The 25,592-nt window shown below is 60.8% G+C and overlaps 1 protein-coding gene across 1 annotated transcript in view; it reads left to right on the top strand.

The window, feature by feature from the left end:
• The window catches only part of TDRD9 (tudor domain containing 9), an 84,185-nt gene that overhangs the window by 35,298 nt on the left and 23,295 nt on the right, over positions 1–25,592 (top strand). Inside the window, exons 7-21 of the mRNA XM_062181869.1 lie at positions 1,515–1,679; positions 5,678–5,781; positions 8,101–8,165; positions 10,245–10,299; positions 10,383–10,467; positions 11,469–11,526; positions 14,266–14,370; positions 18,977–19,074; positions 20,092–20,223; positions 21,467–21,632; positions 22,104–22,167; positions 22,239–22,302; positions 22,488–22,532; positions 23,276–23,329; positions 24,960–25,076. Coding sequence (XP_062037853.1) covers positions 1,515–1,679; positions 5,678–5,781; positions 8,101–8,165; positions 10,245–10,299; positions 10,383–10,467; positions 11,469–11,526; positions 14,266–14,370; positions 18,977–19,074; positions 20,092–20,223; positions 21,467–21,632; positions 22,104–22,167; positions 22,239–22,302; positions 22,488–22,532; positions 23,276–23,329; positions 24,960–25,076 — 1,377 coding nt within the window. The remainder of the gene's footprint in view (positions 1–1,514; positions 1,680–5,677; positions 5,782–8,100; positions 8,166–10,244; positions 10,300–10,382; positions 10,468–11,468; positions 11,527–14,265; positions 14,371–18,976; positions 19,075–20,091; positions 20,224–21,466; positions 21,633–22,103; positions 22,168–22,238; positions 22,303–22,487; positions 22,533–23,275; positions 23,330–24,959; positions 25,077–25,592) is intronic.

Genomic DNA, 25,592 nt, shown 5'->3' with positions numbered 1-25,592 from the left:
TTGGCAGGAGAGTCCTTGGGCTGCGTCTTGTTTGCTTCTTGTGTGGACACTGTGTTCTGCCAAACAAAAGCCTTCCCGTGCCTCGTGATAGGCCAGGGCCCCGCTGTTCCGGGAGTGCGGCTCTTCTCCGGGAGTGCGGCTCTTCTCCGGGAGTGCGGCTCCTCACCGGGGTGGCTGCTGAGTGTGTTCTAGCCTCAGGTCTCGTCTCAGAGTTCTGGTGGATCCAGCTGTGTCTTTTGTGATTCATGTCACGGGGAAAAAGAGGCCTCGTTTACCCAGTCAGTGCCCTGATCTGTTCCTCTCACTGCCGGGTCAGCAGCCAGAAGCCAGTGCTTGTCCACACCTGAGCACGTGGAGACTGTGGGTCCGGGTGGGGCGTGCTCTGCTGTGCGGCCACCTTCCCCAGGGCCACTGGCTGAGCTGGGGCCGCTGCCCCTGGTACTCATGGCCCAGTGTTGTAAGGCTGACATACAAATCTTTGGGCCTCTGTCATCCCAGTGCCTGTAGCTGGTCCTCTGGGCTGCTGCCCAGCTGTTGTCCTGGGACTTCCCCAGGTTCTCGGTCAGGAACAGGTTTCAGGGGTCTCTTGCTGCCCTTTGCTGTTAACCCCCTCATTTTTCTAGAACATGTCATCTAGTGACTTACTCTCTTTTTTAAAAAATTATTTTTTTTTGACAGGCAGAGTTACAGTGAGAGAGAGAGAAAGGTCTTCCTATTTCCATTGGTTCACCCCCCAAGTGGCCACTACAGCTGGTGTGTTATGGCGGCATGTTACGCCTATGCGAAGCCAGGAGCCAGGTGCCTCCTCCTGGTCTCCCATGCGGGTGCAGGGCCCAAGCACTTGGGCCATCCTCCACTGCCCTCCCGGGCCACAGCAGAGAGCTGGACTGGAAGAGGAGCGACCGGGACAGAATCTGGCGCCCCGACCGGGACTAGAACCTGGTGTGCTGGCGCCGCAGGTGGAGGATTAGCCTAGTGAGCCGCAGCGCCGGCAAAAAAAAATTAAAGAAAGCTACAGAGGGCTCTCCTGTCTGCCGGCTCACCCCCCAAATGCTCATGATTGTTGGGGTGGAGCAGGCTGAAGCCAGAAGCCAGGAACTCAGTCCAGGTCTGCTGCATGGTGGCAGGGACCCAACTACTCAGGCCATCCGCTGCTGCCTCCCAGGCCTGCTCAGCAGGAGGCTGAACTAGGGGTGGAGCCAGCAGTGGGACCCAGGTGTTCAGCAGGGGTGCAGGTGTCTCAAGTAGCACCATGACTGCTTCGCCAGCGCCTGCCCAAGCTCCCTGTTAGATAAACGGTTACGACTGAGCCTTCACAGAGCACGGAAGCTCCCATCTGATAAAATAACTGAAGGGAAAGGAAAATTCAGCGTGCGAGTGTTCTCCCTGCTGCCGCACTTTGTGTTGTACTAGAGGCGGGTCTGATTGGAGGTCTGGGAAGCTGCTGGAGAGGCAGGATGAGGCAGGAGACGCCGTCTCGGCCCCAGCTTCTGCCTGGCTGTCTTCTGCCGCAGGTGGTCCTGATGTCCGCCACCATCAACTGCCAGGAGTTTGCGGACTACTTCGCCGTGCCGGTGCAGAACAAGATGAAGCCCGCCTACGTGTTCGAAGTGGGAGGCCAGCCCCACGCCATCGAGGAGTACTACCTGAACGACCTGGGGCACATTCACCACGGCGGGGTGCGTTGGGAGCCCTGCCGCGTTCCTGGTGAAGGTGCCTTCGACCCTGGGAGAACGGAGAGCAGAGAGCTGGGAGGGCCCGGGCATGGGAAGAGGAAGCGGAGGGGAGCTCCTGGGTCCGCCGTGACAAACGGCCCGGAAGCGCCCCCGCGCTGAGCCCCGGGCTGCCGCACACCTTGCTGGTGTTGAAGACACAGCAGGCTTCGGTCCGTGCCAGCCAGCGTTGGCGCAGCTGGGGGTGGAGGGGCTTGTTTCCCCACTGCCTGGATTCATGGCGCCTGCAGACGCGGCAGCACCGGGGACCGTCTGTCAGGGCTCAGAAATGGTCGATGGCACCGTGTGTTTCTGCTGTGCTCGCTTTGTGTGCTGTGCCCGGGAGCCGTCCGGGACACGCGTGTATCTCGTCTGCCCGGCTCCTCGGGGCTCTTCACGGGACAGCCTCTGGGGGAGTCTGCTCATGTCCTGTGTGCACCCTGTGCTTTCTCGTGGTTGTGGGAGGAGGGCTGCAGGGCTGCGGTGCTCCCGCGCCCCATGGTGCCCTCGCCACCTCGGCAGCACCTCTCCCTGGGGGGCTGACCTCGACGCGGCCTGGAGCGTGCGTTCCAGCCTCCCTTCCGTTCTGTCCGTGCGAAAGTCTGGAAACAGGTGGGACGGGAAGCCCCTGTTCGCTGGGGAGGAGGGAGCCCGGAGATGAGCAGCGTGCGTTGCCTGGCCGTTTCAGGAGTGTGCTGGTGCTGTGCCATCCTCGTCCCCTCTGCAGCTGGCCCTGGCCGTGGGCAGTTGCTCTGTTGCGTGTCAGCGCCAGTGCTCACCAACAGACACACAGCCCTGCGGACGTGCTCAGGAGCTGGGGCGGGCCTGGCCAGCGTTCCCTGGGACGGCCAGGCCCTGGCTTCGGGGAGCCTGGGCTGCAGGGCTGCCTGCTGGCGTCTGGTAGGGCTCTCAGGGAATGGATGGCAGGACTCAGCCGCGCACTGCCGCCAGCTGCCGCCCTGGGTCTGTGGATTCCGTGGGGCCTTCTCTGCAGGTGTCCTTTGGTCCACCACGCTGTCTGTCACGGGCAGCTCCAGGCCTCACAGCCCGATTCATCCCTGTGTGCCTCAACGTTGCCCTTTCAACCTCTGTCATCTTCAGAAACACCCCCTGAGGCCCCGCAAATGCCTGCGGTAGCCAGGGCTGGGCCAGGCTGAAGCCAGGAGCCGGGAGCTCACCCCAGGTCTCCCATGTGGGTGCCAGGGACGTAGGCACTTGGACCGTGACTGCTGCATCCGAGGATCTGCGTTAGCTGGAGCTGGGAACTGAGCCTGGGTGCTCTTTTCATCTTTTTTTGAGTGACAAAAATATCCTGAGAAGAAGTACATGTAATGTAAACGTGTGCTGTAGTGAACTCAGGAGGTCAGCATCGATGGCCCCCGCCCCCACCTCTTGCTCACTGCGGTTGTTTGGGCACTGCTCGCCCCTCCCGCTTACAGCACAGCTGTGTTCTGCGGTCTCGTGGTTTGGTCTCTGAGCCCTGGAAGTGGAGGCCCAGTCGCCTCGGCCCCACCCAGCTGCCCCCCACCCCTGCAGTGCCCACCCTCCACCTGCGGCAGTCCTGGACCTGCTGGCTGGGCTGCGCACAGGTCCTTGGGGCCAGTGTGCGGAATTCCAGGGCCCAGCACTGCCCCGCTGGCTCTTCTCTCCTGGGAATAATGTTCCCTCTGTGCTGCCACCCTGCCCACCGTGTGTGAGGCCCCGTCAGACACCAGGCCTTGCGTGTGTGCTGGGGCGCAGGGGAGCACGGCCCTGCCTCTCCTGTTTCTTTCTAGTCCTGGCAGGTGGGGCTGGTGCTGTGGCACTTCCTGCATGCCCTGTGCTGAGCCAGCTCGGAGGAAGCAGGACTGGATTTGGCATCTCACGAGTGGGTTTAGTTCTGTGGAATTATGTGTGTGGGAAGATTTATAGATGGGCTTGAATGCCACTCTTGGTGTTTGTGGGACATCTAGCATTTTAAATTGTTGTACAGTTGTGCTATCATAAATCTGGTTGTAGGCCGGCGCCGCGGCTCACTAGGCTAATCTTCTGCCTTGCGGCGCCGGCACACCGGGTTCTAGTCCCAGTCGGGGCGCTGAATTCTGTCCCGGTTGCCCCTCTTCCTGGCCAGCTCTCTGCTATGGCCTGGGAGTGCAGTGGAGGATGGCCCAAGTGCTTGGGCCCTGCACCCGCATGGGAGACCAGGATAAGCACCTGGCTCCTGGCTTCAGATCAGCGTGGCGCGCCGGCCGCGGCGGCCATTGGAGGGTGAACCAACGGCAAAGGAAGACCTTTCTGTCTGTCTCTCTCTCTCTCACTGTCCACTCTGCCTGTCAAAAAAAAAAAAAAAAAAATTCTGGTTGTAGTTTGTGTAAAGTAGGAAGTCACGTGCGGTAGAAGCGGCGGTCAGGCCTGCGTCTTCAGGATCGTGGTAGCGGCTGTCAGCTGTCCCCCAGGAAGCAGTGGCGGTGCAGCGGCAAGACGTGATGTCGTTCACTCCAGGTCACGGTGGCAATGAGCTTGCGTGCATAAGGGTTGATGACTTGAGGGTCCTTGATGTGTTCTTCACAAAGTCAAATGCAGTGGCTTGCACATGGCAGGTGGTTGTTGTTATTCAACAAAAAGCCTTAAAAATAACCCGGTCTGGCTATGATAGAGATTGTGTGGACGTGACGAAGTGGACGTCATGGCGGGCCTCGTAGAGACCCAGCTGGAGCTGACCGGTCTTTCCACCCTACCTGAGTGCTGTGGACGTGCCCGAGGGCACATCTGGCGCCCAGGGTCGGCGTGGCTTGCTTTCCGCACAGTTAAAGCAGCCTGGTGAGTCCTGGTAGACAGCCCCGTGTTGTGACTGGCAGTGTGGATGTGACCTTGCCCCCCCCCCCCCCCCCCCCGCCACGCAATGGTGCTGGGCACAGAGAAACTCCACCTGGGCCGGCGCTGGGGAGACTTCTCTGCCACCGAGACTGCCTTCCTGGGCCGGCGCTGCGGCTAGCGGGTAAAGCTGCTGCCTGCAGTGCTGGCATCCCATATGAGCACTGGTTCAAGTCCCAGCTGCTCCACTTCCGATCCAGCTCTCTGCTATGGCTTGGGAAAGCAGTAGAAGATGGCCCAAGTGCTTGGACCCCTGCACCTGTGTGGGAGACCCGGAAGAAGCTCCTGGCTTCAGGTCGACTCAGCTCTGGCTGTTGTGGCCACCTGGGGAGTGAACCAGCAGGTGGAAGTCAGGGTCTCTGTCTCTCTCCCTCCCTCTCCCCCCACCCCTCCCTCCCTCTGCTTCTGAATCTGTCTCTGCCGCTCTGAAACTCTGCCTTTCAAATAAATAAATAAATCGAAAACAAAAACCAAACCAACCAGCCTTCCTGTCCGCCAGGGGCCAGCCTTCCTGTCCGCCAGGGCCAGCCTTCCTGTCCGCCAGGGGCCAGCCTTCCTGTCCGCCAGGGCCAGCCTTCCTGTCCACCAGGGGCCAGCCTTCCTGTCCGCCAGGGCCAGCCTTCCTGCCCGCCAGGAACCAGCCTTCCTGTCCACCAGGGCCAGCCTTCCTGTCCGCCAGGGGCCAGCCTTCCTGTCCGCCAGGAGGCGCCCTCTCGTGTCAGCTCTGTGCCTACATCCTTGCTGCAGTGCCAGGGGCTGTGCTTGAGTCCTTTAATTTCTAGAAAATGTTTTTAAAGATTAATTTTTTAAAGAAAGGCAGAGATAGAAATAGACCAACCTTCCATCCTGTGGCTCACTCCCCGAATGGCCACAGTGCCCGGAGCTGGGCCAAGCCAGGAGCCAGGAGCTTCATCCGGGTCTTCCATGTGGGTACAGGGGCCCGAGCACCTGGGCCGTCCTCCGCTGCTCTCCCAGGCCACAGCAGGAGATGGACGGGAAGAGGAGCAGCGGGGACCTCAGCTGTGCCTGTGTGAGTTGCTGTCCCTGCAGGCGGAGGCCATGGGGTTTCCTCTGAGCCTGACTTTGTCTCCTTCTTTGTTTACTCTCTCTAGCTTTCTGCTCATCTCCTGGAGGAACCAGTGATAACCAAGGATATCTATGAAGTGGCCGTCTCCCTGATTCAGATGTTTGACGACTTGGATATGAAGGAGAACAGGTGAGAGACACTCCAGCTGGTGACGGACTGAGCTTTGCTGTATGGGACTTTATTTATTTATTTTTTTTGAAAAGATTTATTTATTTGAAAAGCAGAGTTACAGAGGGCAGAGGCAGAGAGAGAGAGAGAGAGAGAGAGAGAGGGAGAGAGGTCTTCCATCTGCTGGTTCACTCCCCAGATGGCTGCAATAACTGGAGCTGTGCTGATCTAAAGCCAGGAGCCTGGAGCTTCCTCTGGGTCTCCCATGTGGGTGCTGGGGCCCAAGGACTTGGCCATCTTCTGTTGCTTTCCCAGGCCATAGCAGAGAGCTGGATCAGAAGTGGAGCAGCCAGGACTCGAACCGGCGCCCATATGGGATGCCGGCACTGCAGGTGGCGGATTTATCCACTATGCCACAGCACCAGCCCCTGTGTGCGACTTTAACAATTCACTCTTCATTTTGAAACTTTCTAAGGTTTTTAAAATATTAAGACAGAACTGTAGATACCTTTTCAGTAGTCAATCTGTATATTTTAAAATCAAGTTAGTACCTTGGAAAATTTTTACTGGAAAAATTTTTTTAAAGATTTTATTTATTTATTGAAAGGCAGAGTTACAGAGAGGTAGGAGCAGAGACATAGAGGGAAAGGTCATCCATCCGCCGGTTCATTCCCCAAATGGCCGCAATGGTTGGAGTTGGGCCAATCCAAAACCAGGAGCCAGGAGCTTCATCCGGGTCTTCCATGTGGGTGCAGGGGCCCAAGCACTTGGCCATCTTCTGCTGCCCTCCCAGGCCACAGCAGAGCTGGATGGGAAGCGGGGCAGCCGGGCCACACAGCAGCACCTGGGGTGCTGGCGCCACAGGCGGAGGCTCAGCCCACACTGCCGCAGTACCAGCACCTTCATTGTTTTCTCCTGGTTGTTGGCTTCAACATTTGCAGCATGTAGTGCCTCCTGGAGGACTGATGGGATGACTGGGCCTTCGCTGGATGTGTCCTCTTTCCCAGCCAGCAGCTCCTGGTGTCAGGAAGACCTGCGAACCTCGCTGGGCGGGTGCCCCGGCTGGAGGCTGTGCCGTCGGGGAGCTGTGGGGTTGGAAAGGCGTGGGCCGTGGTCTGTGTTCTTGGGCAGCCCTGCCGCGGAAGGCAACTGTTCCCAGATCTAGGACATGTGTCCGTCACCGTCAGGATGGACTCGGCCGGCCCTCGGCTGGGTGGGCTGGGTCCTCAGGGGCCGTACCTGGGCCTGCTGTTGGCAGGTTCAAGATTAGCCTGGGTGAAGGAAGCTTCCTCCTGTCGAGTCTGCGCGCCGGCACACCGCCGCTCTGGGCTCTGTTGAGCAACGCCTGGCACCCACGGTGGGGCCTCCCGCCCTTCTGCTGCTGAGCCTCCGCCGCGGTGCCTTGTGGTGGCCATGACCTTGGCGCTCACCCAGCTCCTGTCTGTCAGATCTCCCCCTCCTCTGTAGTCCTGTCTTGTCATTTCCAAGTCCTTGGCCAACCTGTTAGCCTCTGTCTGCTGCTCAGGGTGGACCGACCTCATTCCAGTGCCCCTCCACATGAAGGGGCCCCCAGATGTGTCCTCATGGGGGTTTCTCTTTCCCGCTGCCCGGAAGCGTTGCCTCTGGTTGGGCTGAGGTGTGGTGGTCGCAGCCAGGCAGAAGCCTGGCTGTTGTTGGCCCCTCGCCTCCTTGCCCTTCTCGGCCGTACTGTCCCCAGTACAGCCTGGGCTGCACGCTCCGGCTCCTGCCTGACTGCCCCCAGCTGCCCTGCTGGCTCCTCCAGGAGCCTTCCCAGCCTTCCTTTCTAGGGCTGTGTGGTGCACCTGCCCTGTTTCCTGCACGGCCTCGCTGTGGTTCTGGGGCGCCTTGCCTGTGTGCTTGTTCCTGTCTGAGTCTCCAGCTAGGATGTCCTCTCCAAAGAGCAGGGCCTTTGCTCGTGTTGCTGCCGTGCCCTGGTGTTGCTGCCGTGCCCTGGTGCAGTGGGGCCTCACCCGGAGGTCGGGCGTGCAGGCAGGAGGAGGCAGAGGATGACGTGTGGTGCTGGACCGATAGTTTGGGCTCCTGGGAGTTGAAGTCTTGCTTGTAGTCATGTCTGCTGTTCCCTGGGTGGAGGCTGCGGTCACAGCAGCTGCATGCAAGGAGAGCTTTGGCGCACAGCGCAGCAGGGGCCGTGTGTCTCCGGCCCTCCTGCGGGGGACCTTGGGGATCGCCTGGTGTTTGGCTCCCACTGGAGCGCCTGGGAGAGGCTTTTACGACCCAGAGCCTGTGCTGGTGGGGTTCTAGAAAAGGAGTGGCTACCATAGCTTTGACTAACGTTTGTGCACGTCGTGTTTCCAACAGGAGCAAGAGCTGGTCGGGCGCCCAGTTTGTGTTGGAACGGAGCAGCGTGCTGGTCTTCCTGCCAGGTGGGCGCGCTGTGTGTGTGGCCGGCACCTCCGCCGGTAGCGTGTGCTCCCTGCCAGGTGGGCGTGCTGTGTGTGTGGCCGGCACCTCCGCCACAAGTAGCGTGTGCTCCCTGCCAGGTGGGCGTGCTGTGTGTGTGGCCGGCACCTCCGCCAGTAGCGTGTGCTCCTTGCCAGGTGGGCGCGCTGTGTGTGTGGCCGGCACCTCCGCCGGTAGCGTGTGCTCCCTGACGGTGGGCGTGCTATGTGTGTGGCCGGCACCTCCGCCGGTAGCGTGTGCTCCCTGCCAGGTGGGCGTGCTGTGTGTGTGGCCGGCACCTCCGCCGGTAGCGTGTGCTCCTGCCAGGTGGGCGTGCTGTGTGTGTGCGGCCGGCACCTCCGCCGGTAGCGTGTGCTCCCTGCCAGGTGGGCGTGCTGTGTGTGTGGCCGGCACCTCCGCCAGTAGCGTGTGCTCCCTGCCAGGTGGGCGTGCTGTGTGTGTGGCCGGCACCTCCGCTGGTAGCGTGTGCTCAGGATGTGCCCCACTGTGGCCTTGGGGGGCACTTGGTGGCACTTGGTCCTGCCACCTTCAGGCTCCAGCGCAGTGATGAGTTCACTGAACCTGCAGGCGTGTGCGGGGGCTCCAGCGCAGTGATGAGTTCATTGCACCTGCAGGCGTGTGCGAGGGCTGCCTGGGCTGTGATGAGTTCATTGAACCTGCAGGCGTGTGCGAGGGCTGCCTGGGCTGTGATGAGTTCATTGAACCTGCAGGCGTGTGCGAGGGCTCCAGCGCAGTGATGAGTTCATTGAACCTGCAGGCGTGTGCGAGGGCTGCCTGGGCTGTGATGAGTTCATTGAACCTGCAGGCGTGTGCGAGGGCTCCAGCACAGTGATGAGTTCATTGAACCTGCAGGCGTGTGCGAGGGCTGCCTGGGCTCTGATGAGTTCACTGAACCTGCAGGCGTGTGCGAGGGCTGCCTGGGCTGTGATGAGTTCATTGAACCTGCAGGCGTGTGCGAGGGCTCCAGCACAGTGATGAGTTCATTGCACCTGCAGGCGTGTGCGAGGGCTCCAGCGCAGTGATGAGTTCACTGAACCTGCAGGCGTGTGCGAGGGCTGCCTGGGCTGTGATGAGTTCACTGAACCTGCAGGCGTGTGCGAGGGCTCCAGCACAGTGATGAGTTCATTGCACCTGCAGGCGTGTGCGAGGGCTCCAGTGCAGTGATGAGTTCACTGAACCTGCAGGCGTGTGCGAGGGCTCCAGCGCAGTGATGAGTTCATTGCACCTGCAGGCGTGTGCGAGGGCTCCAGTGCAGTGATGAGTTCACTGAACCTGCAGGCGTGTGCGAGGGCTCCAGCGCAGTGATGAGTTCATTGCACCTGCAGGCGTGTGCGAGGGCTGCCTGGGCTGTGACACGCTGCTGCTGTTGCGCTGGCTCTTGTTCCCTGACACACCAGGACCTCCCTGAAGAGGTTGGTTTGTGTTCAGCTGTACTTCTTCAAAAGGATTTCTAAATTTTTTAAGGGATGGAGCTGTCTCGGCAGCAGCAGTCACACAGGTTTGTTGTTGGAAGTGACCCACGGAGCCGGGGCTGCAGGCCTGAGCCGCGGTTTCTGTCCTGCTTTATTTAGAGTGGGTTTGCTTTGTGGGCCTGTCCCCGTAACTACCACATGACCACGGTGGCCGTGGCTGTCTCCCCCTTATTGTCCAGAGGCAGGGGGAGAGGGGAGAACTCGCGCCCGCTGCTTTCCCCACCCAGTGCTGTGATCACAGGGCTGGGCTGGGCCAGGAGCTGGAACCTCGGTCCAGGTTTCCCACTGGGAGGTGGGGATCCAGCCGCTCCAGCCGGCGCCTGCGTGAGTTCCTCAGCGCACACCCAGAGACAGCACTGGTGTTGGAAGGAAGATGTGGAGGAGTAGGAGGGTCCTTATTTCAGGTTAGCGCGAGGCAGTGCCACGTGTGTTTTTACAGGCAAGCAGAGGGTAAAGTCAGAGAAAGTGGACAGGTGGGGCGTTCCAGGGAAGACGTCATTCTGGGGAAAGGTTGGTCTTTAGCAGCGACTACAGATCTGTGTCCTGCCCTCCCCCTCTTGTCCTCTGTAGGGCTGGGGGAAATAAACTGCATGCATGAGCTTCTCACCAACATGGTTCACAAAAGGTGGGTCTGACGCGCCGCCATGGTTCGCCTTCCCAGCCACCTCCCTGCGCGGCCGCGGGGCTCACTGCACTCGGGCGTCTCAGGTTGCAGGTGTACCCGCTGCACTCGACCGTGACTCTGGAGGAGCAGAACAATGTGTTTCTGAGCCCAGTCCCTGGGTATCGAAAGGTAGGAGACGGCGACGGCGGTAAGCACCAGGGCGGTTTCCGCAGACTTGGCTCGTGCAGAGCCTGGCCTGGTGGGCCAGGTCCATAACTCAGTCTTAAAATCCATGTGCTTTTTTAAAATTTGAAAGGCAGAGTTAGAGAGAGAGAGAGAGAGAGAGAGAGAGATCTTCCTTTCGCTGGTCTGCTGCCCAAGTGGCCGCAACAGCCAGGGCCAGGCAGAGCCAGGAGCTTCCTCTGGGTCTCCCACATGGGTGCAGCCATCTTCCCATGGCTCACCACGTACGTCAGCAGGGAGCTGGATGGGAAGTGAACCGGTGCACATAAGGGATGCCGGCGTCCCGGTGGCAGCTTTGCCTGCTGTACCTCAGTGCCAGCCCCGCAGGTGGCTTTTATAAAGCTAAGATTCCAAAACTTTTCTCAATTCAAGGCATTGTTGGTAGTGGGTTTGGTGCCTTTCGTTCTTGTTGGCACGTCTCAAGCTCTGAGACTGCCTGGTGTCCCTGGTGTGTGTCTGGCGGCTTTGCCGGGAGCCAAGGTCTCGGTCCGCCTTGGTAGGGTTTCTGTGATCCTGTGGGTGTGAGCGATGGAGTCATCTCCTCGAGCTGCAGGAGATGACCTGGGCTGTGCGCCTGAGCCCAGACCCCTCACCTCTGCGAGGGCAGGCCAGGCCTCGTGTTCTTAGGGTCACAGCCCTCCCTCGGGGTTAACCTGGCTGTGTGCTCTGCTCCTGGGAATGGCAGCTTCCCCCACGCCCCTCAGGGATCAGGAGGTCCTCTCTGCCTGCGTCTTGCCTGCTGTTCGTGGGCCCCTGCCATGTGCCTGTGGCTGCTTCTCCATACCCCGGGGCTCCTTGACCAACGGGGGCCTGCCAAATAGGAAATGGCGAGTCCAGAGTCTGAGTTCAGTCTTACATGAAGAGGCTTTTAAATAATTGTTGAACTTTGCCTAACGAAGCCTGGAGACCAGAAAGAACCTTAGCCGCCTTCCTCGTCTGTCTGGCAGATCATTCTGTCCACTAACATCGCGGAGAGCTCCGTCACGGTGCCAGACGTCAAGTACGGTAGGCGGCGCTCGCGTGCCTTTGCCACCTCTGCGGTGGCGCTCCCTCCCTCTCAGCTCTCCTGGCTTGAAGAGACTTTCTAGAAAGTCGGTTCACCAGTGTCGCCTTATCTTCCAGTTCACTGCCCCCAACACGCTGCTTCTCACTTTGGGGTTTCTTCTGGCCCGGGCCACCTGTGTTCCTGAGGAAGCGAGAGGGGACCACGCACCCTGTGGCCCAGGCTGTGTGTCACCTGGTCCTTGCTCACCTGGGAGATGGCCACCCCTGCGTCTGTTGCATTGTTAATTTGTGTCTGAGAGCCTGGCACACGGTGGGCACTGCTCTCGGTGCTGGGCACTGCTATGAGACCAAGTGGCTGTTCCCACGGTCACCCCCCTCCGAGGGGGACAGGACTGGCAGGTGGAGGCGAAGTCACATAGGAACAGAGTTAAGGTCGCAGATACATGTAAGAAGCAGTCCTGGGTGCAGCTGGGGCACAGTGGCAGGTCTGCGGGACGGCGGGAGGCACGGCCTGGGCTGTGCATGCCGGGTGGTGGTTGCTGGCAGCCTTTGCCCCTGCCTGGCGTCGTGCTGGGTGTGGGGACGCAGCGTCAGGACAGACAAGCAGCAAGGTAAATGCTGGGGAGAGTGAGGAGAGAGGTGGCTGGGAGGCTTCTCCTGCAGGCGGGGTTCGCTCGAGTCGGGTCCTGAGGGAACTGGATGGGACGCGGTGTGTGGATTCTGGACTGAAGGGTGTTTTGTGCGGAAGAACAGGGGCCCCACGCCGAGAGCGGGTGTGGTGACGTCAGCAGAGAGCAGGGTGGCGGGGAGCTGGACCCAAGGTGGGCGCTGGCCCGGAGCTCAGGTCCTGGGACGCCCAGGGCTGTTCAGGGCCCCGTGGAGCCAGTGGCGAGGTTGGAGGAGAGCCTGGCCCGAGGCCCCTCTCCTGGGACATGGAGAGAGGGTGGGCAGTGGGCGTCGGCTGCTCCAGGGAGACTGTCCTGCAGGGACAGCAGAGTTGGTACAGAGTGGGGCCCCCGGGAGGTGTGGTGTAGAGCGCTCAGGAGGCGCTGGCCTGGGTGCAGCTGGCAGTGGTCAGCCGGTGACAACTTGGAGGCCAGGAGCCCAGCTGTGCTCCCCCGGCCTTGGCAGGGAGGCAGGGAGCCCTGGGGCCCAGAAGCAGTGTGTAAGGAGAGGTGTGCGTCTCCCTGTGCTGGAGGGTCCAGTGTGAGGAAGTGAGAGGCCATGGAGGTGAGCAGTGGGGACGTCACTGGTGACCCCCCCAAGGGCAGCTTTGGGAGGGCTCCAGACAGAGTGCAGCAGGCTAATTAAGGGCCTTTTGGCTGTGGCTGTCGGGGGGGGGGGCAGGAGACTGGCAGAGGTGAACACAGGGCCCGGGGGCTCACAGTGGTCTCTGTAAGCAGAGGCTCAGGGAGGAGCCCCCACTGTCCCGAGCCTGGGCAGTGGGTGCTGAGGGGTCAGGTGCCCAGCAGTCACAGGGCTGAGAGGCTGTGCAGTGGGGGCGGGGGCGGGGGCGTGGTCACCAGCCAGGGCTGTGCTCCCCTCAGACGTGGCGGGGAGGCCGTTACACGGGGGGCTCTGGACTTGGGCTGCAGGATGTGGGGACACTGCCCGCGGTGTCGCTTGTGCTGTGTGGAAGGGGGCACCATGGCCCAGGGAAGCTCAGCACTTGTCCTGGTGACACAGACGTCCAGGCTGTGGATCCGGCCTGCTGTGGTGCTACTCTGGGGCGCAGCCCAGGCCGGCCCTTGGTAGGACACAGTGGCCCTCACCTGGTGTGTGTTTCTCACCCAGAGAGGTGCTGGCCTGGTCAGTGAGGAGGCGCTGTGTTGCCGGGGAGCCCCGGGCTGCTGCCTTGTGGTTTGTCGTGTACCAGTCTCTCGTGTGCATGGTGTGCCTTGTGGTTTGTCGTGTACCAGTCTCTCGTGTGCATGGTGTGCCTTGTGGTTTGTCGTGTACCAGTCTCTCGTGTGCATGGTGTGCCTTGTGGTTTGTCGTGTAGCAGTCTCTCGTGTGCATGGTGTGCCTTGTGGTTTGTCGTGTACCAGTCTCTCGTGTGCATGGTGTGCCTTGTGGTTTGTCGTGTAGCAGTCTCTCGTGTGCATGGTGTGCCTTGTGGTTTGTCGTGTACCAGTCTCTCGTGTGCATGGTGTGCCTTGTGGTTTGTCGTGTACCAGTCTCTCGTGTGCATGGTGTGCCTTGTGGTTTGTCGTGTAGCAGTCTCTCGTGTGCATGGTGTGCCTTGTGGTTTGTCGTGTACCAGTCTCTCGTGTGCATGGTGTGCCTTGTGGTTTGTCGTGTACCAGTCTCTCGTGTGCATGGTGTGCCTTGTGGTTTGTCGTGTACCAGTCTCTCGTGTGCATGGTGTGCCTTGTGGTTTGTCGTGTACCAGTCTCTCGTGTGCATGGTGTGCCTTGTGGTTTGTCGTGTAGCAGTCTCTCGTGTGCACGGTGTGCCTTGTGGTTTGTCGTGTACCAGTCTCTCGTGTGCACGGTGTGCCTTGTGGTTTGTCGTGTACCAGTCTCTCGTGTGCACGGTGTGCCTTGTGGTTTGTCGTGTACCAGTCTCTCGTGTGCATGGTGTGCCTTGTGGTTTGTCGTGTACCAGTCTCTCGTGTGCACGGTGTGCCTTGTGGTTTGTCGTGTACCAGTCTCTCGTGTGCATGGTGTGCCTTGTGGTTTGTCGTGTACCAGTCTCTCGTGTGCACGGTGTTGACGTCCCTGTGTTTTAAAATGGCAGTTATAGACTTCTGTCTGACGAGGACGCTGGTGTGTGACGAAGACACGAACTACCACAGCCTGCGGCTGAGCTGGGCTTCCAAAACCAGCTGCAACCAGAGAAAAGGTAAGGCCCCTCCCGTCGCCGTGTCTGGGGGACGGCTCCCATCCAGGGGCTCCCCCCGACACCCCAGCAGCTGAGGCTGGGCTGGCCAGGAGCCAGGAACCCCGTCCAGGTGTCCACGCGGCGTCACTGCTGCCTCGGAGCCTGCCCCAGCAGGAAGCTGGCGTCCTGGAGTCGGGGCGCAGCTGGCGTCAGTGTGGGACACAGGGGCCGCCCCTCCCCCCACGGTGTCTTCGGAGTTCTGGTGTTTGCGCTGTTGCTCTGAGTCTTCCGTGTTGGAGCCACGTTCGAGCCGCAGGCAGCAGCTCGTGTTGTGGGGTCTCCGTCAGACCCAGCCCGTCCGCTGCTGTGCCCAGGAGCTGGGCACCGTCTCAGCACTGTCGTCTCGTACAGTGAAGCCGCACATTTGCAGAACGGCGATGGAGACCAAGCGGATCTGCCGCTTGGTTCCCGACGGTCCTTCCTCCCGCCGCTCCCCACGTGCTGCCCCTTGGTTCCCGCGGTCCTTCCTCCCGCCGCTCCCCACCCTGTGCTGCCCCTTGGTTCCCGACGGTCCTTCCTCCCGCTGCTCCCCACGTGCTGCCCCTTGGTACCCGACGGTCCTTCCTCCCGCAGCTCCCCACGTGCTGCCCCTTGGTTCTCGACGGTCCTTCCTCCCGCCTCTCCCCACCCTGTGCTGCCCCTTGGTTCTCGACGGTCCTTCCTCCCGCCTCTCCCCACCCTGTGCTGCCCCTTGGTTCTCGACGGTCCTTCCTCCCGCCGCTCCCCACATGCTGCCCCTTGGTTCCCGCGGTCCTCCCTCCCGCCGCTCCCCACGTCGCGCTGCCCCTTGGTTCCCGCGGCCCTTCCTCCCGCCGCTCCCCACGTGCTGCCCCTTGGTTCCCGCGGTCCTCCCTCCCGCCGCTCCCCACGTCGTGCTGCCCCTTGGTTCCCGCGGTCCTCCCTCCCGCCGCTCCCCACGTCGCGCTGCCCCTTGGTTCCCGCGGTCCTCCCTCCCGCCGCTCCCCACGTCGCGCTGCCCCTTGGTTCCCGCGGCCCTTCCTCCCGCCGCTCCCCACGTGCTGCCCCTTGGTTCCCGCGGTCCTCCCTCCCGCCGCTCCCCACGTCGTGCTGCCCCTTGGTTCCCGCGGTCCTTCCTCCCGCCGCTCCCCACGTCGCGCTGCCCCTTGGTTCCCGACGGCCCTTCCTCCCGCCGCTCCCCACGTGCTGCCCCTTGGTTCCCGCGGTCCTCCCTCCCGCCGCTCCCCACGTCGCGCTGCCCCTTGGTTCCCGCGGTCCTCCCTCCCGCCGCTCCCCACGTCGCGCTGCCCCTTGGTTCCCGATGGTCCTTCCTCCCGCCGCTCCCCACGTGCTGCCCCTTGGTTCCCGATGGTCCTTCCTCCCGCCGCTCCCCAGGTGCTGCCCCTTGGTTCCCGACAGTCCTTCCTCCCGCCGCTCCCCACGTTGCGCTGTTTGAGGGAGGATTTTCTGGCAAGTGGGCTCTGCGGCATGAGCCGCGTGCCGCCTGCTGGAGGTTGCAGCCATCTTCGGGGCACCTTTGGCCACGGTGCACGGGTCGAGGTGGGAGCCGCTGGGGCCTGGGCGTTGCCTGAGCAGTGCGCGGGTTTTCAGGAGGACTCTGGGGCGGGCGAGAGGCCCGGTGGGAACCCCTGCCGAGTCAGGCAGCTCCTGCCTTGAACCATGCGGTCACCACGCCGGTCTGCAGAGCTCCCCCAGGCCCCTGGCGGCCTGCGCCCTGGTCCCTGCGGTGCGGAGAGAGCAGTTGCTCACAGCTGTGCTTCCGAGTGGTGGGACCGAGACCGGAACCCAGGAGTCTGGCTTTGGCCCGGCTCTTGTTGCCTTTGCCACGGGCCTGGCTGGAGAGGCCCTGAGAGCGAGGGCAGGCGCCGGCAAGAGGGGTGTCGCGAGGCTGCTACTGCTTTGTGAGAAGCCTGTGTGTGTTGAGTTAGGTGTAGTTCCCTGTGTTAACCCTTCCTCCCAGCAACCCCCACAAAACAGTGCTTAGAAAATGAGACTAGAAATCAATGCGCAAAAACTGTTAAAAGTGATTCTCTTTGGGCCAGTCCTGGGGTTGTAGGAATTTTATCATTTGTCTGCCTTGTTCGTGTTTGAAATGTTTGTGATTAGAAAAATTCTTTATAAAAATTTTCCTGCATAGAAAGCTGCTCTTCAGCTCCCCCTTGTGGGCATTGTCTGTAAGCGCAGCACAGTGTCGCGAGCTGGCGGGGGTGCCCGGGGTGGCTGTGGAGTGTCCCGGTCCTGCCGTGGGGCCTGGCTCCCCTTTCAGGCTCCTTGCTCAGCGTCCTGTGATTCTGAACCCACACGCTCCGTGCTGGTGCACAATTCGCACCCCTGCTTGATTGATTTGATTTGTAAATAACGTTGTGTTTCCTGCTTGCTCACTGCTAGTGTCTAGCAAAGGGGTTGAGTTTTTGTGTGCTGATCTTATATCCTGCAGGGTTGCTGAACCCACTTGTTAGAGTTGAAGAAGGGTTTTTGGCTCATTTTTATGATTACTTTCGGGTTTCCTTTGGCAGGCCTGTCATTTGCAGCTAGGGCCTGGTGTGGGGTGGGGACGGTGGGGGTGGGAGCAGACTCCCCAGCAGCCTCCCGGCAGGGTCACTGCCAGGGTGGGAGGAGTCCAGCCAGACTCCCGTCATCCTTCCTGACGCCACAGGTGGGAAAGCAAAGCTCCCTGGGCTGCCCCATCTTTTTAATAGTCACATACTTAACTATTTTGGTTTTTTAGATTGATTTATTTGAAAGGCAGCCTGAGGGAGAAGGGAGGGAAAGGGAGAGAGAACAAGCGAGCGAGAGAAAGACGGGCGTCTTCCATTTGCTGGTTCACTGCCCAGATGGCTGTAACAGCCAGGTCTGAGCCAGGCTGAACCCAGGACCCGGGAGCTTCATCTGGGTCTCCCACACGGGTGCGAAACTCAAGTATTTGAGTCATCTTCTGCTGCCTTCCCAGGCACGTTAGCAGGGAGCTGGATCAGAAGTGAAGCAGCCGGGACTAGAACCGGCGCTCTGGTCCAGGATGTGGATGTCCCAAGTGGTATTTTAACCCACGGTGCCGCACGCGGCTCAACAGCTGCGTATTTAAGGACCCTCTGCCCTGCTCCCTGCACTCCCTCAGGCTCTATCACGTGTTAGGATACCAGAGCTTCTGCTCCAGGCCAGTGCTGTGGCGAAGCAGGTCAAGCTGCACCTGCGACGTGGGTGTTCCACACGGGTGCCTGTTTGAATCCCAGCTGCTCCACTTCTGACCCAGCTCCAAGCTAACATGGCAGGGAAGGCAGCAAAGGATGACCCACTTGCTTGGGCCCCTGCACCCATGTGTGAGACATGGGAGAAGCTCCTGGCTCCTGGCTTCGGATCAGCCCAGCTCCAGCTGTTGTGGCCATTTTAAAGATGTATTTGTTTGAAAAGCAGAGTCACAGAGTTAGAGGGAGAGATCTTGCTGTCTGGTGGTTCACTCTGCAAATGGCTGCAATGGTTGGAGCTGGGCCAGGCCAAAGCCAGGTATCAGGAGCATCTTCTGGGTCTTCCATGTGGATGCAGGGGCCCAAGGACTTGGGCCATCCTCTGCTGCTTTTCCAGGCACATTAGCAGGGAGTTGGAGCAGAAGTGGAGCGGCTGGGACTTGAACTGGCGTCCATATAGGAGGGTGGTGGCTTTGCCTGGCACACCACAGTGCCAGCCCAAATTAAAAAAACAAAGTTTCTGCTCCACAAGTGCTAGAATCAGGAGAGAATTGTCTGTGGGGTCTCCCAAGGCCAGCCCTGGTTCCGAGCACCATGCAAGGGCCTGCGTGAAGGCCACCAGAGGTGGCGCAGTGCCCGAGCAGGAGGTGGTGAGGCCCCACCCCTGTCTCCAGCTGTGTGCCTTGTTTGGTGACCTGCGCGTCCATGCCAGTGTGAGCTGTGCATTTGCAGGGGGTGTGTGTTTTGAGTGTTTGGGATTCCATGACATATTGGACCAGGGTGGTTTTCCTTAGAAACACGCTGTGGTTTATAGTATAGATTCTGAGTAGAAGTCAGTGTTTATTCACATGGTAACTTATTCTAGCTTTTTTTTTTTTCTTCAAATAGTTATTTTATTATTTGAAAGGCAGAGTTAGAGAAAGAATCCATCAGTCTCCCGTCTGCTGGTTTACTGCTCAAATGGCCACAACAACCAGGGCTGGGCCAGGCTGAGCCAGGAGCCTCCCCCGGGTCTCCCACGCGGTGCAGGGCCCAAGGACCTGGGCCATCCTCCACGGCTTTCCCAGGCCACAGCAGAGAGCTGGACCTGAAATGGAGTAGCCAGGACTTGAACTGGCACCCGTATGGGGTGCCAGCATCGCAGGCGGCCACTTAACATGCTACACCACAGCGCCAGACCCACCCTGCCCAGGCTTTTTAGACCAGCTCTTCTTTTTAGGGTCACTTACTGGGAATAAGGAGAATGTATTGCTCCTGGGAGTGCTCTAGCCTCTTCTGAGGTTGTTGCTGTCCGCCCTGGCAGGAGCGAGGGTTTTTCTTAGTACTTAATGGCCGCTCGTGGATGTGTGTGCCTGCTGATGTTTGGGCCTTGAGCCCGCTGGTGTCTGAGCGCTTCTGCTTTGCAGGCCGGGCTGGACGCGTGTCAAAAGGCTACTGTTACAGACTGGTGCACAAGGACTTCTGGGACACCTCCATCCCTGACCACGCTGTCCCAGAGATGCTGGTAATGAATGCTGGCCATTGTCAAAGTTGCTTTTTATAGATAGGGTTTCACTAAACAGTTTGTCGCATACAATTTTTTAAAGATTTAGTTATTTGAAAGAGTTACAGAGAGAGACAGAGACACAGAGAGAGAGAATCTTCCATCCTGGTTCAGTCCCCAGGTGGCCGCAAAGGCCGTAGCTGAGCTGATCAGGAGCCAGGAGCCTCCTCCAGGCCTCCCGCGGTGCAGGGGTCCAGGGACTTGCGCTGTCCTCTCCTGCTTTCCCAGGCCACAGCGGAGAGCTGGAGCAGAAGTGGAGCAGCCGGGACTCGAACTCCCAGTGCCACAGTCCAGGGCTTTAAGCCACTGTGCCACAGCGCTGGCCCCGTCATGTAGTTTTGATTCCAGGACAGTCCCCAACTTGAGGTGCTCGTCCTGAGGTGCAGTTTGAGTTTGGTGTCTCGGGTCTGATGGAGAAATGTGCAGCGTCTGCTGGCCGGGAGCGCCCCCACGTCCCGCCGTGTGCCTGGGAGTGGTCACTGGGCTACCTTTCCTCTCCACGTCCCTCCCTCCTTGGACTTCCCCCTGTCGCTCCCACCCCCTATTTCTTTGTCTCTTGTTTTTTTAAAGTATTAGAGACTCAGGAAGATCTCCCATCCACTGGTTGATTCCTCAGGTACCTGGAAGAACCAGGATGTAGCCAGGCGCCTGGAACTCCATGTCTTCCAAGAGGATGGCAGGGACCCATCCTCTGGAGCTGAGCTGTCATTTGCTACCTCCAGGGGTGTGCTTTGGGAGGGAGCCAGGACTCAAACCCAGGCACTCTGCTACAAGGCACAGGCGGCGTAACCACTAGGCCAAGTGCCCGGCCCTCCGGGGCCCCTTGTCTTTCTCTCTGTGTCCGCCTCGCCCTTCTTTCTCTCCTCTTCTCTTTCCTGCTCTCGCCACACCCCCCCACCTGCCCCTTTTCCTTTCTCTCCTCGTCCTGGTCTCTGGAATGACGCCTGTATGTGCTGAGTTTAATTTTGCTCTTTTCAGCGTTGCCCCTTAGGAAGCACAATATTGAAAGTGAAATTACTGGACATGGGTGAGCCAAGAGCTCTGCTGGCCACTGCCCTGTCCCCTCCCAGTCTGAGCGACATCGAGCGCACCGTCCTGCTGCTGAAGGAGGTAGGACTCCTGTGTGGACTTCTCAGCTGGGGGGACTGGGCTCAGTGCGGTTCTCAGCGCCGCTGTCCCGAAGGCTGGGGAGCCCGCAGCGATGAGTGGCTGACTCCAGGTTCTGTGTGCGTTGTCTCGATGGCTTTGTCAGTTCTTCCACTGGACCTCACAACCCCAGCTCTGCCCCGGCCTGTGCTGCCCCTGCCCCAGGCCTGCCATGTGTGGCCCTTGGTGAGAGGCGGGGCAGGAGGGCTCCATCGGGGCCCTGGCTCTCCCTCCAGCTCTCCGCCTGCCTTCCCAGCTCCCTCCCCTGCCAGAGACCCCTGGACATGTGCTTGAGCTCTGGCCATGCGTGCTGTGGTCGAGTCCACACGCTGTTAGCTGGCACAGCTGGGCTGCTTCTGCCCCTCGAATGCTGTCCCCTTAAATGGATTCCTGCCTGGGTCTCCTCCGTATCCCTGCTAGGTTCTTACTGTGGGAGGCGCTGTGCGCGGCCCCACCCTGCACGTGCCACTCCTGCCTGGGCCTCCTCCGCTCTTACTGTGGGAGGCGCTGTGCGCGGCCCCACCCTGCACGTGCCACTCCTGCCTGGGTCTCCTCCGTTCTTACTGTGGGAGGGGCTGTGCGCGGCCCCACCCTGCACGTGCCACTCCTGCCTGGGTCTCCTCTGTACCCCTGCTAGGTTCTTACTGTGGGAGGCGCTGTGTGTGGTCCCACCCTGCACGTGCCACTCCTGCCTGGGTCTCCTCCGCTCTTACTGTGGGAGGCGCTGTGCGCGGCCCCACCCTGCACGTGCCACTCCTGCCTGCTAAGTCAGAGGAGAGCAGACGTGTGTGGGTGTGTTCTGGAGTGTTACCTGCCAGCAACATTCTTCTTAATGATAAACAATTTTAAATTATTTGAAAGGCAGCGAGACAGATGTTTGATCCAAATGTCCACGACAACGGGCCAGGCTGAAGCCAGGAGCCTGGAACTCCATCTTGTGAGCCCACACGGGTGGGCAGTCGCCTCCCGCCCCCTAGGGCAGCATCAGCAGGCTGGAGCTCAGCCAGGCCCGGGGCGGCGCGCACGTGTTCCAGCATCTCAGCTCCTGTGCCGCCGGCCTGCCGCTCTGCTTCCCGACCGCGACAAGTAGCGTGGGCCCCGAGTTCAGCGTCAAGAGCGCTGGCGCGCACGGAGGCCGTTCGCGGCCTCCCTCAGCCACTGTGCCAGCACACAGAGCTTTGCTGACGCGCCCGTTTATCTGGTCAAGGTGGGAGCGCTGGCAGTCAGTGGGCAGCGAGAGGACGAGAACCCCCACGACGGCGAGCTGACCTTCTTGGGGAGGGTCCTGGCTCAGCTCCCCGTTAGCCAGCAGCTTGGTAAACTCATCGTGCTGGGGCACGTGTTCGGGTGCCTGGACGAGTGTCTGGTCATCGGTGAGCGGGCGGGGCGGGGTGCAGGCGGGGCGCGGGCGGGGTGTGGGCGGGGCCAGGCGCGGGCGGGGTGTGGGCGGGGCGCGGGCGGGGCGGGCCGGGCGGGGCGCGGGGTGGGGCGCGGGCGGGGCGCGGGCGGGGTGAAGGCGGGGCAAGGGCGGGGCAAGGGCGGGGGGGGGGGGCGGGCGGGGTGCAGGCGGGGTGCGGGCGGGCCAGGCGGGGCGCGGGCGGGGTGAAGGCGGGGCAAGGGCGGGGCAAGGGCGGGGGGGGCGGGGCGCGGGCCAGGCGCGGGCGGGGTGTGGGCGGGGCGCGGGGACGGGGCGCGGGCGGGCGGGGTGCGGGGTGGGGCGCGGGCGGGGTGTGGGCGGGGCGGGGGCGGGGGGGGGGGGGCGGGCGGGGCAGGGTGCGCCCGGGCGGGGCGGGGCGCGGGGCCACCGCCAGGCTCACGCCCCCCCCTTCTGCTCTCCCCCCCAGCGGCAGCGCTCTCTCTGAAGAACTTCTTCGCCATGCCCTTCAGGCAGCATCTTGACGGGTACAGGTAGGGAGCGCTCGTGTTTTGCCGCGGCTCGGCCTCCCTGCTGCCGGTGACCCTCTGTTCCGTGTGTGCAGGAACAAGGGGAGCTTCGCTGGCAACAGCAAGAGTGACTGCATCGCCCTCGTGGAGGCGTTCAAAGTAGGGCTCGCTGTGTGCGGGAGGGAGAGGGAGGGTCCCGGGGGTTCGTGGCGATCAGACTGCTGGAAGAGGGCTGGCGCTGGGAGTCCCATGTGGTGAAGCTGCTCACGGTGCACGCACGGCAGTTGCACTTGGACGTCTGATGAGCCAAGACCGCGTTTTGCAGCTCTGGCTTCTGTTCCCAGGCGTGGCAGGCGCGCAGGCAGAGAGGGGAGCTGCGGCATCCCAAGGTGGGTCCTCCTGGCCGGCGGCTCACCTGGCCTCTGCACTCAGGGCGCCTCTTTGGCCGTGGGTGTTGGGCTGGACGTGCTGGGTGTAAATTGTACACCATCGCTTGGTTGGTTGTGTTTTCAGCCGGGGTTTAGATAATGAGCTTAAAGGGACCTCACCTGTGAGCCTCCATCGGCTCCTTTTCTGGTCAGATTTTCTCCTTTTTTTTTTTTTGACAGGCAGAGTGGACAGTGAGAGAGACAGAGAGAAAGGTCTTCCTTTTGCCGTTGGTTCACCCTCCAATGGCCACCACGGTAGGCGCGCTGCGGCCAGCGCACCGCGCTGATCCGATTGTAGGAGCCAGGTGCTTCTCCTGGTCTCCCATGGGGTGCAGGGCCCAAGCACTTGGGCCATCTTCCACTGCACTCCCTGGCCACAGCAGAGAGCTGGTCTGGAAGAGGGGCAACCGGGACAGGATCGGTGCCCCGACCGGGACTAGAACCCGGTGTGCCGGCGCTGCAAGGCGGAGGATTAGCCTAGTGAGCCGCGGCGCCGGCCAGATTTTTTCCTTCTAAAGCGATCTGCTGTGTGTGCAGCTTAGCTCTGGCTCTCCTGTAAGGCCCCTCCGCGACATGTCGCACAGCTGCTTCCCACGGCAGTCGCGGTCAGGCGGCGAGCACACGGGCAGGGCCGCGGTGGCTCAGGGCAGCACGCGTGCTTTCTTGTGCTCTGGTTATAATGGTTCGCTTTCGTGTGTTTGAAGGACGAACTCGACTGGGGACGCCTAAATTACATTCAGATCAAGAGGATCAGGGAGGTGAGTGCGCGCTGTCCATCTACTTGGTGAGTGTGGAGCTCGGCGCACGGGGGTAGCAGCGGGCCGGAGCAGCGCCCCTGCTGTTCCCCACCTCAGGTGGCGGCCGCTGTGGCTTCTCGTCCCTCGGTGCTCGGTTCCACGTCGAGGCAGAGTGGTCCCGGGCTTAGCGTCCACCTCCTCGGAGCTGGGCGGGGGCCAGACCCTGCCTTGGAGATGGACAGGTTGGGTGGGTCGTCCTGCTGTGTGTTCTGTGAGGCGGCTGTCTCACTGTGCTCCGGCGAGCCTGCTCTGCTGGGTAGGGTGCTTGTTTTGGGGGGCAGGGTTCTAGTGGACTGTTTTTGTTCTTTATTATTCGGTTCTTTGTCCCTTAGTTTACGGTTTTTGTTGTTTTAGAACAGTATTCGCCAGTCTTTTCAGCTCTTCCAATTCAAAGTGTTTACGGCCGTGAATGTGGTTGTGAGTCCAGCTCTGGTCACATCCGCTGGTTTCTGGTTTGTGGGAATGTCACTGTCTTGGTGCTGTTTTCCTCTTTGAGATTTTCTAGAAGCTTTTGGCTTTTTTTTTTTTTTTGGCCAGGCAGAGTTAGTGAGACAGACAGAGAGAAAGGTCTTCCTTCCGTTGGTTCACTCCCCTAATGGCTGCTACGGCCAGCGCTATGCTGATCTAAAGCCAGGAGCCAGGTGCTTCTCCTGGTCTCCCATGCAGGTGCAGGGCCCAAGCACTTGGGCCATCCTCCACTGCCTTCCCGGGCCATAGCAGAGAGCTGGACTGGAAGAGGAGCAACCGGGACTAGAACCTGGTGTGCCGGTGCTGCAGGTGGAGGATTAGCCAAGTGAGCCACGGTGCCGGCCTAGAAGCATTTTTGATAGCTCCAGGCAAAAAGAACTGTTTTTAGATGGCTTGTTTTGTTAATTTTTTATTATATTTCAGCCAGAGAAGATGGCACAGTTTTATTTTAAAAAGTGATTATTTGTTTTGCATGTACTTAAAAGGCAGAGGGAGAGGGGGTAGAGAGAGTGATGCCATCCATCCTCTGGTTCACACCCAGTGCCCTCAGCCGTCAGCGCTGGTCCAAGCTGAAGCTGGGAGTCCAGAACTCCATGCAGTCCTGCCGTGTGGGCGGCAGTTGGGCCAGCTGCTGCTCTCCTCGGCGGGCTCAGGTGCGCACTCTGAGACGCTGGCATCGTCAGTGGCGGCTTACTCTGCTCTTCCACGCTAGCCCTGGATTGAGCGTGTTTTAAAACATGTTATGTTCATTTGAAAGGCAGATAGGCACAGAGGGAGTGATTTCTGTCCCCTCGTTCACTCCCCAAGTGCCTGGGGGCCAGGCAGAAACCAGGAACCCAGAACCCAGCCTGGGTCTCCATGGGGTGCAGCAAGCAGTCACAGCTGCCTCCCAGGGGCTGCGTTAGCGGGAAGCTGGGGTGGGGTGGAGCCGGACTCGGAGCTGGGCTGGGGAGGGTGCAGCATCTTCCCCTCCGCGCCCGCGCCTGCTGGAGCATCTCGCTCTTCCTCGTCCTGGCGGCTCCAGTGGCTCCTCCCACGGCCGTGTCCACACTGCCCCATCATCACGCACTCCCCGTTGGGGGAACGCGCTGCTTCGAGACGCCAGGCTTCGTGTGTTTGTCAGGTAGCTGAGCTGTATGAAGAACTGAAGAGCAGGATCTCACAGTTCAACATGTGTGTTGGATCGCGGCGGCCGGTCATGGACCAGGAGTACACGCACAAGCAGCGCTTCATCCTGCAGGTGCGGCGCGCGCCCCCTCCCGGTGCTTGCCCGCGTGTCCGGTGGCGTCTGAGCCTCGAGGACACGCGGCGCCGGTGCTGGCCTCTGTCCCTGAGTGGGGGTGCAGGCCCGTTTCTCCTTCCCAGCGGCCGTCCCTCACCGTGGCCTCAGCAGAGCCTTCAGCCTTCGCCTTCTGGATGGCTCTTGTAGTAGGAGAGCCGGAGACAGGTCTCCCACCTGCTGGTCCCTCCCCAGGTGCCCGCCACAGCTGGTGCTGGACCTGCACAAAACCAGGAGCCAGGAATTCAGTCTGGGTCTGCCGCGTGCGTGGCAGGGGCCCAGGTACCAGGCTCTGATACAGGGTATGAGCATCCAAGCCGCAGCTAAACTGACGGCCACACCTGCCCTGTTTGATTTTGTAAGCAAGTAGATGTGCTCTTAACATTGTCCGCCCTGCACAGCGGCTCCCTGGCGCTGAGGCCGTGGGTGCAGGTGAGCTGCTGGGTGGGACTCATGGGAGTGTGTAGCGGGAAGTGT

The sequence above is a fragment of the Lepus europaeus genome, chromosome 22 (assembly GCF_033115175.1).
Source record: "Lepus europaeus isolate LE1 chromosome 22, mLepTim1.pri, whole genome shotgun sequence".
In the NCBI taxonomy this organism is placed as follows: Eukaryota; Metazoa; Chordata; class Mammalia; order Lagomorpha; family Leporidae; genus Lepus; species Lepus europaeus.
The sequence above is the reverse complement of the archived record's forward strand: the minus strand, read 5'-3'. Positions and strand labels throughout refer to the sequence as shown.